The sequence below is a fragment of the Carassius auratus genome, unplaced genomic scaffold, assembly GCF_003368295.1.
Source record: "Carassius auratus strain Wakin unplaced genomic scaffold, ASM336829v1 scaf_tig00002058, whole genome shotgun sequence".
NCBI classification, from domain to species: Eukaryota; Metazoa; Chordata; class Actinopteri; order Cypriniformes; family Cyprinidae; genus Carassius; species Carassius auratus.
The window spans coordinates 26779-38810 of NW_020523427.1; the positions used below are offsets into that span (position 1 = coordinate 26779).

General features: G+C 38.3%; 1 protein-coding gene across 4 annotated transcripts in view; it reads right to left on the reverse strand.

Annotated features, from left to right (window-relative positions):
- Positions 1-5110: 5110 nt before the first annotated feature.
- The window catches only part of enpp2 (ectonucleotide pyrophosphatase/phosphodiesterase 2), a 32252-nt gene continuing 25330 nt past the window's right edge, over positions 5111-12032 (reverse strand). For 3 of the 4 annotated variants that reach the window (XM_026242826.1, XM_026242824.1, XM_026242825.1), the window contains exons 20-22: positions 6290-6429; positions 6068-6203; positions 5111-5241 (exon numbers count right to left, since the gene is read on the reverse strand). In XM_026242826.1, coding sequence (XP_026098611.1) covers positions 5126-5241; positions 6068-6203; positions 6290-6429 — 392 coding nt within the window. In that variant the 3' untranslated portion in view covers positions 5111-5125. The remainder of the gene's footprint in view (positions 5242-6067; positions 6204-6289; positions 6430-12032) is intronic. The other variant, XM_026242828.1, reaches the window with a different exon arrangement.

Below are 12032 nucleotides of genomic sequence, written 5' to 3' on the forward strand. Positions count from 1 at the left end.
TGGCCACTCCTGGTTCTACTTGTATAATAAAATGTAAAAAAATTAAGGTTTTGTTAGCCCATTTCCACTATATAAAGTTACCTTTATGGAATGCAGCAGCTATTTGCAGTGTAAGTAGCATATTTAGATGATATTTACACTAATTGAGAATAGAAAGTATTTTATGAATGCACTGTTTACACGAAGTGAAAATAGCAATAAATTAAATTGAATTTTATGTGACAAGATATTGTTTGCTCCCCACTCATCACCCATGGCAATGCTAATCTTGAGGACACCTAGTGATCCCAGCTGATGTCAATGAGGGGGATCACTTAGAGGGGGATATAAACGCCAACAGAGTAGTATGGGTTCTCATTGGGTGCATGGCCAACTTCTGTGTCTCTTCTTTATCTAGAAAGAGATTGACTTCCCCAAGTGAGCGTGGATTCTCCATCTAGTTGGCTAAATTCCCCCCTCTCTCCACTGAGCAAGGAAGAACTGCTCTACTCACCACAGAATCCTTTATCTGCACTAGACACAGAGACTTCTCTGTGCACCTAACATTACACTGCTTGAAGGATAATGACAACTGCCTGGGTAGTGCTTCACTGCATTTCATGTCTGTTCTCCTCTTTCCCCATAGTGGAGTGTTATACTATGTATTTTCTTTACAATAATTATAAATAGTCGTTAGATATTATTTATAGGCTGTAGTCTATATAGTGGTAGATGTTTGCACATAAGTTTTATTGTACATTCACAGAACGAAATAGTGTAATGTAGAATGTTAATTATTATATTCTTTAAAAATATTCAATGGATTGGGAAAATAAAGCCCTGACCTATACCTTTGACCCAGATATACTTAGTTATTACAACAGTGCAAAACACATCATTTTTACTTTTGTGTGTCCCAACTAGACACTGGTGAGTGTAATTATTGTAAACAGCCTATGTCAAAAAGGCTGGTTAGCTGCACTTAATGTCAACAGTGTTATTAAAATGGCACCATAATATGGGGTGATATATAATGTACTGTCCCATAGAAACTTTAAGAGTTCGTGAAAATATACTGGATATCAAAATTTGGTTTTCATTAGATCATTAGACCCTGCATTAAATCCCTTGGCTTGGCCTAATGGTTAGAGCGTCGGACTCCCAATCAAAGGGTTGTGAGTTAGAGTCTCGGGCCGGACAGAATTGTGGGTGGCGGTAGTGCATGAACAGATCTCTCTCCACCTTCAATACCACGACTTAGGTGCCCTTGCGCAAGGCATCGAACCCCCAACTGCTCCCCGGGCGCCGCAGCATAAATGGCTGCCCACTGCTCCGGGTGTGTGCTCACAGTGTGTGTGTGTGTGTGTTCACTGCTCTGTGTGTGTGCATTTCGGATGGGTTAAATGCAGAGCACAAATTCTGAGTATGGGTCACCATACTTGGCTGAATGTCACTTTCACTTATTCAACTGTAACAACGCTTAAAAAGAAGCAGTGCCATATTTATTAAAGAGGAACTCACGCATTAAAAAGTAGTAAATACATATGTTTGTGTGCATATGACCAATTCCGTTGTGTTGTGCTAATTTCATTGTGTTGTGGCTTGTTTCCATTGTGTTGTGATAATTTTCAACAGATTTTCACTCTGTTGTGCACTACTGGGTCACCGTAGGTTACCACTTTTTACAGAGTACTAAGAGAGGATGACATGTTGTTTAAATAAATACATACATCTGACCACCAGCGGCCCTGGTATCACTTCTCTAAGGATCAACATGCTCACTTATTATTTTTTTATTATTACTGTTGTTATTATCAGGGCCCTAGCTGGGGTTTGCGGGGCCCCGGTGCAGGTTGTCCCAGTAGGCCCTGTTTGAAATAATTTAATTAGTATGTTCCTTCTATTTATTTATTTGTGCTGTTTACACAATGTTTAAAATTTGTAAAGTTTGTAGGTGTCCAGGTACAGAACCCAAATAATCAAATGTAAGATTGTGTCAGAACAAATTCTTCTGGATAATATCAGATAACTTTCATAGAAAGGTATGTAATGAATTACAATCAACCAAAAATTCAGACAACTGTTAGTATGACAATATTAACACAACTATCAATACTTTGTTGACCAATTACCAGGGAATGCTTAATTTTATTCAGTGTGTGGTGTAAAAAGGTCACATTAGCAATTAAAGAAAAAATACTTACTCAAAATGTCTGAATACTTTTTGGCTTCAGTGGGGATAAATTATTGTTAAAACTACAAAGTAATTCAGTCAAGAGCAGTGAGTGGTTAACTTTCTTTCATTTGGATTAGCATTAAGGAAACCGACAGCAGATAGTAAATTGAGCGTGGCCACTTTAAGAGACAATTCATCATTATAATGATAGACATCCCATTTCTTTCTCCACTGTTTACTTTCACTCTAGACATAACCAACAGTTTTTTCGAGGATACTCTCCAAGAAGGGTATTTTGACACTATTTTGTATGTATTTGTCATCTCAAGAGCAAGAAGAAGCTAATTTCGGTGTTGAAACACTTTGAGACATGTCTCTCGGTGTGCACACAGAACACTGCGCACAGTAGTTGAATTAGGCTCTTTCACGTCTTTTTCTGTTTGCTTGTTTAAACTGCTAATTTTATTTGTTCGTTCATTGTTGAATGATGGACACATAACTCAGTTTAGTATAACTTTGATTCTTTACTGGAGAACTGAATATACTAATCACATGTAGTTTTTTTTAGACCAAGCACTTCCGTACGTGTCTTAACATCCTCACTACGGAATACCCAAAAGTACAATTGCGAATCATATATAAATAAGAACATATAATCAATGTTCTAATTTCAGGTGAAGGAGAGCTAGGTTCGGTGTTGCTGTCTGTGAGACAATCTCTCTGCATGCACACCGAAGATGCCTGGGATTACTCAGTTGAGTGTTTCCGATCTTTTTGAATGCTTTAAATTCTTTTGAATGTTTAAATGGAAAGGGCTTAAAAACGTGTGAAATTATACGATTTTTTTGACAATGCGCAGCCCGTTAACTGTACCCCCCCCCCCAGCCAGTGATGGTGCTACAACCAAGCTAGGCCCCATCAAAAATTTTAATAGCCCCAGTTTAGACCCATTTCTTTTTCTCTTAGCACCCCACATATTGGTCTAGAGAAAAAAGTAGAGAGGGTAGAGAAAAAAGTATTGCGCCGTCTCTGCCCCAACTAGTGATGGCCCTGGTTACTACTATGAATGTTATTATAATTTTTTTTATATATGAATGTACCTAATAAATAAATAAATAAAAAACAGAACACATATTGTGCTGTAATATATTGGAAGGGTTGTGTCTCTATGTGGGTGGCAGCTCAGTTAACTGCCTGAGTCCAGCACAGCTAATCTAAAGCAGACACAGCATACATCACTGTCTTCTCATTTCACCTCTGCTGCCAAACCTTCTATATAGACATATATAGATTCCAGAGAGGTAGACTCCATGTGGGGAGTCCATTTGAGCATATTAAAGAAAATTTTATTTACATCTAAATTATTTTTTCTGTGAATATTCGTGCAAGTATTTTCTCAAGTCTCATTTCCTATGAGGGGATACAACACATGTGCACAGTTCCTGAAACAGAGGTGGCTCTCATAAAGTGGCATGTTTTCAAAGTCCTACCACACACACATACTGCTTTCAAATCACAGACAGATGTAGAAATGAATTCACCTACAAGGGCGAGTGCACACACTGAAACACACTTAAAGGTTTAGTTCAACCAAATATTAAAATTATGTCATTAATGATAATCACCCTCACGTCATTCCAAACCCATAAGATCTCCGTTCATCTTCGGAACACAGTTTAAGATATTTTTTTGATTTAGTCTGAGAGCTTTCTGTATGTACTGTATACTGTCCATGTCCAGAAAGGTAATAAAAATATCATCAAAGTAGTCCATTTGACATCAGAGGATGAGTTAGAATTTGTTGAAGCATCAAAATACATTTTGGTCCAAAAATAACTAAAATTACGACTTTATTCAGCATTGTCTTCTCTTCCGGGTCTGTTGTGAGCGCGACTGCTGTGATAGTTGACGTACAATGCTGCTGATGTGTTATCTTTGTTATTGGGCACACCAGAAAACACATCAGCAGTGTCATACGTCAACAATGCCGTGAACACGCTCACAACAGACCGGAAGAGAAGACAGCGCTGAATAAAGTCGTAATTTTTGTTATTTTTGGATCAAAATGTATTTTCGATGCATCACAAATTAAGATAATTATAATAAAATCTGAGAGCTTTCTGACCCTGCATAGACAGCAATCACAACTGAAATGTTCCCGGGCCCAGAAAGGTAGTAAGGAAATTGTTAAAATAGTCCATGGGACATCAGTAGTTTAACCGTTATGTTATGAAGCTATACCTTATGCCGAGTTCACACTGCATAATTTAAGCATGATTTTTCACTTGCCGACAGGTTTTGATAAATTGCAGACAAATGCCCAAAATTGGAAGCAAACTCATTCATGCGAGTGACCATCACGCAGTGTGAATTGTCAAAGACGCGAAAGGAGGGAACCGGCACGTTAATGACGCCTGCAAAATATTTTGCATGCTAAATATCTGGAGCTGTCAGCGATTCACAGTCACATTGTGTACAATGATTTTTGACTGAAAACACATCGGCGATGATCTGCAACCAATGAGAAAGCAAGATACAAGAAAAAGGGAAGTTTGGGGAGGAGTTATAGACCAGAATATCAGTATTTTAATAGATATATACAATTATATCATACAGAAACAAGCACAAACATTTGCTTGACCAGCCGCAACATCAGCATAAGTTACTGCAAAATTATTTACCTCCAAATTTCCCTTTCAGAACACACAGTCCCTGTTCTCTGCATATTGTTAAGTCATGCATTGTGAAACCCCTTTGCCGATCCATCATGCTATGTGAACACAACAGCAACTGAATGGTACCCCATATAGTCACGCAGTGTGAAAACAACAGTGATGCAGAGTCAGTAAGTTTTCAAATATCATCAAAAATATCTTAATTTGTGTTCCAAAGATGAACAAAGGTCTTGGTTTTGGAATGACATGAGGCTGAGTAATTAATGACAGAATTTTCATTTTTGGGTGAAGAATCCTATCTAACTAGATATAGTTTCTTTAAGGTACACTTACGTTTGAATGCTGGATACATTGGTACAGTGTTGGTAATGAGTACAGCATCATATCTCACTTCTGGAGAGGAGGACAACTCTAAAAATTATAAGATCACGTAAGAAAAAATTAGACAAACATCAAATCATAAAACTCTTTCAACAAAGTAATATAAGTCCCAAGTGTCCCTAGAAGTGTCCCTGGTTTCTGTGAAGTTTCAAATCAAAATACGCCATATCTCATTTATTATATCATGACATAAATGTAACTTTTTGGATGTAAGCCAAAGCATACTATTTTTGTGTGTCTATATTTAAATGCAAATGAGCTCCTCTTCTCTCCTTCTTTCCAGATATTGTTTATGCTCAAACAGCAACATTACACACTAACGTTAAAAAAGTAAAATCGCAATGAACCAACCCTTTAATGTAATTGTGTAGATTTTTTTGAACAATGGATGAACAACACGGTAAAAACTGTAATGATGTTTGATATGCAGTATAAAGATACATGATACATATAGTACAACTTTAGTGTAACCCATAGCTGCTCTAGTGACTAGATAAACACGACAGACTGTTCACTCATGGGAGGATCCTGCTTTTAAACTATGGGGGAAAAAAGGAGTGGGTGGGATTTTACTATATAGGAAAGATGTATACAAATAATGCAGACACAAAATTCTGTTAAAAATAATAAAAAATAGCAAAAAATAAGTGAATTTGGCATAATAGGTCCCCTTTAAGAGTTATATTTAATTTTATTCTTTAATACACTCCAATAAACTTGATCATCAGGATAGAAACAGATTAAGCCCACTGCTATAAAAGGTTTGTCTGGTGTGTTCCTGGAACTGGCCTTGCTTCGTTACATGAAACTACTTAGGCTAGGCTGCACACTATAGAGAGAGAGTAGGAAACCTCACGAGGTGGATAGAGGAAGCTGTAGGAGATCTGTTTATCTGCACGGTAGTTTGAGCAGGACTGACTGTAGACTGAAGGAACTCTAATATCAGGGCGAACACAGTTGCTCAGAGCCTCAGTCAGAGGGGTGAAATCTACCTGCAACAGAACATCCAAACAGTCAGGTTTAAACTCTAATACAGCAGTCAACTATAAACAGACTAACATAATTTTGTAAACTGTACCTGCTTAGATACAGTATAAGATGTCCAGAGAGGCATGGACAAAGCTTCACTGTAACCACTAATGTAGTCACTATGATGAAGGATGTAGTATTTGGTGCGGATCATGACTGCCGGCCGACCGTAAGGAAGATTTTTGTTGTCTAAAAAAAGGGGGAAAAAGCATTTTTTAATCTTTTAATCTGGAAAACAAAGATAAAAATATTACTACATCCATTAAAATTACATGCAACCAAAAATTTTACTCATAAAACTAATTTTGGGTCTGGAATCACATGAAAATGAAAAGTGTTAATTCACCCAAATTCATTTACATTTGACAATACCCTTTACCAACATGGTATCTCACATGATTTACTTTCTTCTATGGAACTGTAATGTTTGTTTTGTTTCATGTTCATGTTTTCATGTCTTTTATTTTGTTATTGTTTGTGTCATGCTTCCATTGCCCTCTTGTCTTCATACAGTTGTTTCCTCTTGTTCTTTGTGTCATGTTCTGATTGGTTTGTCTTGTCATTTATCAGTTGTTTACTCATTGGTTGTCTTAGTCATGCGCCTTGTTCCCAATTGGTTTGTTCATGTCATGTGTCCATCTTTGTCTGTTATAAATAGTCAATTCTTTGTCCTTGTGCCTTTGTCATGTATTGACATATGTATCTGCTGTCGGTGAGTCCTGTCTGTTCATGCCACGTCAAGTTAAGTCTGTTCAAGTCAAGTCTTTGTTTCTGGTTTGGATTATGTTGGGTGTTTTGGATTGCACCTGTAAATAAACTGCACTTGGATTCTCACTATGCTCGTCTTCATTGGACTATCTGTAACACTACAAAGGCACAAGGACAAAAACCTGACTACTTATATCAGACAAAGATGGACACATGACATGAACAAACTAATGGGGAACAAGGCAGATGACTAAGACAACCAATGAGTAAACAGAACTGATAAATGACAAGAAAAAACAATCAGAACATTACACAATGAACAAGAGGAACCAATCGTATGAAGACAAGTGGGCAAGGGAAGCAGGTGTAACGGATATGCAGATCATTGATTCATGGGTTAAATGCAGGCATATAACATGAAACCTTTTTACACTAAATGCCTGGCCTGGCGCCAGCCTGGCTGGATTTAAATTATTTACGACAAGAAATTCCAGAGTCACGTGGGTGAGCCTCAAAGGAGAAACGAACCCCCCCCCCCCACCCCCACATTCCTGAACACACACACAAAAACTTTTCTTAATAATAAAGTCCTTAATAATATGTATTTTGAATATGCTTGTGCGTTGCATAAAATGGTTAATCCTTGTTATGTGAAGAGTATAAGTTGCTAGCTTATACTGTGGAAATATTTATCCTAATTTTAATGTTCTCAAATAAGAATCATGAGTCTGTAACCCTACCTCTGACCAGCTCATAAAACTTTATGATCCCACTGGGAAACAGGAATCAAAGCTAACTCTTAGAAAGAGAATGGTAAAATCTACTCAAATGTATTCTCAATGTATTAAGTATTGCTTTTTGGTGCATTAGATGGTTCCCCATATAAATTGGATTATCTGCACTTTTACCGTGTGTGAATCAAACGTTAAATGTGTGTAATTCTGCATTTGAATGTAACTTCGTGTTTCTATCAGTTATATATGTACTGTTTGGTGTTTTTGGAATTGTCATGTTGTGACCCAACTATCCCCCTGTATAAAAGGTGTGTAAAATGTAATAATCTTGAATTACGAACTTGCTAGAATATCACTGCTGAAATCTGATAAGCCCTAAAACATTAGGGTGGATGTTTCCACTGAGACAAAGGAACTTTTTCCCGCTTCAGATCGCGGACGTTCATTGGTTGTTCACGTGAACAGAGGCGTGAACCATTTCAAGCCATAAGAGCTGACCCAGGAAGTTCCTCCTCTTCTCTTCTCCTCTCCTGCTTCGACCCTCGTCTCTTCCGCTCGTCCCTCTGAGCAGCCTTGGGCCGCTGTCCTATCGCCGTCCCTTTCAGCACGGAGGACAGCCGTTCCCATGGCTCCTTCGTAAGCTTTCGTTTCCGTTGTTTTGTTTCTTTTCTTTACTAAGTTAATTCAACTATTTGCCTCTCCACACAAGGAAGACGAATTCTGAAACATTGTTTGTTGGACCTTTCAAATACCGCGCGATTCCGCAGCAACCCCCGGAAGACACGAACCACGAACAAAGAACCACGTTTACGCGGCTCCAGCACACGCACGCTGGCCTCAAAAGACACACGCCACACACGCTGGACCCTGCAAGTATCATTTTCTATGGAGATTTAAATGCTGCTTAAAGTTTGTCTATGATTTGAATCGTTGTTGTCTTTCAAATATTACTGTCTGTGAGTTTGCATAACTGAGCTCATTCTGTGACCACGCTCTCTCTCTCTCACCTCCCTTCTCTCTCATTCATTCCCTCTCTCTCTCTCTCTCTCTCTCTCTCTCTCTCTCCCTAATTTGGATTCCGTTATGTCTTGTACAAAGTTTACTGTCTGTATTGTCATACGCGTATTTACTCTGTGTGATTTGTAGTTTGATGTATTATTAGTTCAATTATTAAAAACCCATATATATTCATGATTGCCTCTGAACCGCTCACATTACGAGTCAATGAAGTGTCTGATCTTTAGCTACATGCTGTTTACTTTGAGTAACTAAATTTATCATAATGATAGGATAATGTTTTCATGGCCAGAGAATATTTTTCCTTGAATTATAAGAAGTGATAACTTTATTGAAAATTGATAAGTTAATCTTACGGCCGTTTGCTGGACAAACCACTGTTTGATTTGCTGTAATTTACAGTAAGAGATATCACTATAATTGAAATGAAGAATGGAATATTGACATATTAATGAGTAAATTACAGTGCCCTGTGATGAGTTATTGATAAATGCAATTGAGCTATTTTTCAAAATCAATAATATTAATGTAAGTGTCATATGAGATATATATATATATATATATATTAATCATATTCCTGATTAATTATTCAAATTCCCTATATATCATTTGAGTTTATTATTATGTACAACCTAGAGCTGTAATCGGGCCTCAAAAGTTAGGCCAGACAGGACCCGAGCCCGACAGGTTTCGGCCCGAGCCCGACATGTACATTTTGATTGACAGCTTTTTTAAAGCCCGAACCCGTTTACAGCCCGACATTATTCAAATGTGTGCACGCACACAGCTCTTTTGCCTTTTGTCAACAATGAGTAATTTATTCATGTTTTAACATAATTTACTCATAACTAACGTAGACTAGACCACTTGGAAGTTGGAATAAAGAAATAAAATAAGTCCTCTGTGACATCGTAACATCTCAGCATTCTAGACAGAGGCTCATTTAACCTATAAATAGACCAACGCACCAATAAAAACGAGTCATTTAAAAAAAAAAAATTAAGATAAATTTTAAATTAAGATGGGTATTTGGGGGAGTCACGTGAGTACCTCAAGCGAGATGGCGGCTCGCTAGACAAGCTCCTACCCACTTGCTAATTATTGCATAGTTTATTATGAAATAGTTGACATTTCGTTGGAAAGAATACTTTGAAAATGTCTATAATACAAATCCTAGAGACTTAATCACGCTTTCAACGGCATTACGATGGCGACAACGTCTAAATATTTCAAGGAAGCAAACCGCATGGCGACCAGAAAGACCCTACCTCCCACTGAGGCTACCGCTTCGAATTCGCCCGAAAAACAAACTGACGCTAAAGTGAGCTTGGAAAAAGTTTTCACCGAAATTACTAAAATGAGTACAACCCTTCAGTCAGTCGCAGCGGACACGATCGCCATTAAAGAGACAATGACGGAGTTAAAAGAGTCTGTGAACGGGCTGCAGGTCAGAATGGAGGAGTCGGAAGGCCGTATTTCACAATTGGAAGACGTGACAGGAGGGCTGACGACAGACAAAGACGCCAAAGAAAAGAAGATAAATGCTTTGTGGGAACGTGTTCAAATGCTTGAAAACCATAGCAAGAGGAACAATGTAAGGCTTGTGGGGCTGAAAGAAAAGTACGGGACGAATGGCACCCTGGAGACATGTGTGAAGAAGGTACTGAGTGAAGGTCTGGGGATCAATATGGAGGGGGAGTTCGAAATTGAGAGGGTTCATCGAATATTGGCCCCCATGCCAAGTGAGGATCAACCGCCGAAACTGGTGCTGATCAGGTTTTTGAGGCAGTCAGCACGGGAGAAAGTACTACGAGCCGCGCGGGAGTGTCGTGGACTTTTGTGGGAGGATCGTAGACTGTCCGTGTTTCCCGATATATCGAGGGAGCTGGCTGAAAAAAGAAAGACGTTCCTTCCTGCCAAGAAAGCGCTTCAACAGCTAAATTTAAGATACACGCTTGCTTTCCCCGCTACACTGAGATTTACTTGGAAAAGTAGAAATCATAGTTTCACCAGCACGGAGGAAGCAGAACGCTTCATTAGCACGTTGCGTAAAGGTGAGACATAAACAGGTATGCTGTTATAAGACAGTGATGCTTATGGACGATGAGGAACATATAAAAGTCAACCATGGGTGGAAATCAAACGCGAGTGGGTTTTGGGCTTTAGATGGTATGCTGCCTGAGCAGCGTGCAGCTGGACAGCGACATAACCAGCTGCATGGGTGGTGCCTCACGGACCAATAGGAGTTATTTTCTGTTGTTGCGTGTTATAATTGCAACACTTTGTTTTTATATTTTGGCTTAAAGACCATAGATTGGTCAGAGCTCCCAGTTTGTGTTTTGAGGGAGCATTTTAAGTTACTTAACGGTGTTCATATTGGTTTTTGTGTTTTTTTCATAAAAAAAGGTTCGGTCATGACAAAGTTTACTATAAAGAAATCATTATTTTATTGGCTAGGCAACAATGTCTATATAGGTGAATATACACAAATATACAGTGTTCCAAATCTTTTCTTTTTTTTTTCCCTCTACCCTGATGTCAATATTACATAGTGCACTATGGTGGGAAATCATATAATATGCATGTCTTGGAACATAAAAGGCTGTGGGAGTCCTATAAAAAGAGGCAAAGTTATGACTTATTTGAAACATCACAAAGTGGATATAGCATTTATTCAGGAAACACACCTTAAAGGGGAAGAGGCTCTAAAATTGAAGTATGGATGGGTTGGACATGTATTTCATAGTTATTTTTCCAGCAAACGGAATGGCGTCGTTATATTAGTGAACAAGAATTTAAATTTTATTCCGACTGATGAGGTCAAAGATGATGAGGGGAGAATGGTCTGTGTACAGGCCACAATAAATGGTATTGCAGTGGTGCTATGTAACATCTATGCTCCAAATATAGGGGATCCTAATTTTTTCTATGAATTAAATAAGACTTTGGGGGATATGGATGCCCAAATAATACTAGCCGGAGATTTTAATCAAGTTTGGGATCCTTTTATAGATAAAAGTAAATTTAGAGAGCAAACATATCCTAAAGACAGAACGACAATTCACATGATGAGTGAAGATAATGGATTAGTGGATATTTGGCGCCTGGTGAATCCTCGCGAGAAGGAATACACCTTCTACTCACATTGTCATAAATCTCATTCCAGAATTGATATGTTTCTGATCTCAAGAACCATGACAAAGCATGTTACACACTGCAAAATAAATGCTATTGCCTTATCCGATCACGCAGCCGTGAAGTTAGGCATTGATATTAACTGCGACAAAGAGAGGAAAGGCAGATGGAGATTAAACACCTCACTGCTGTCCCATG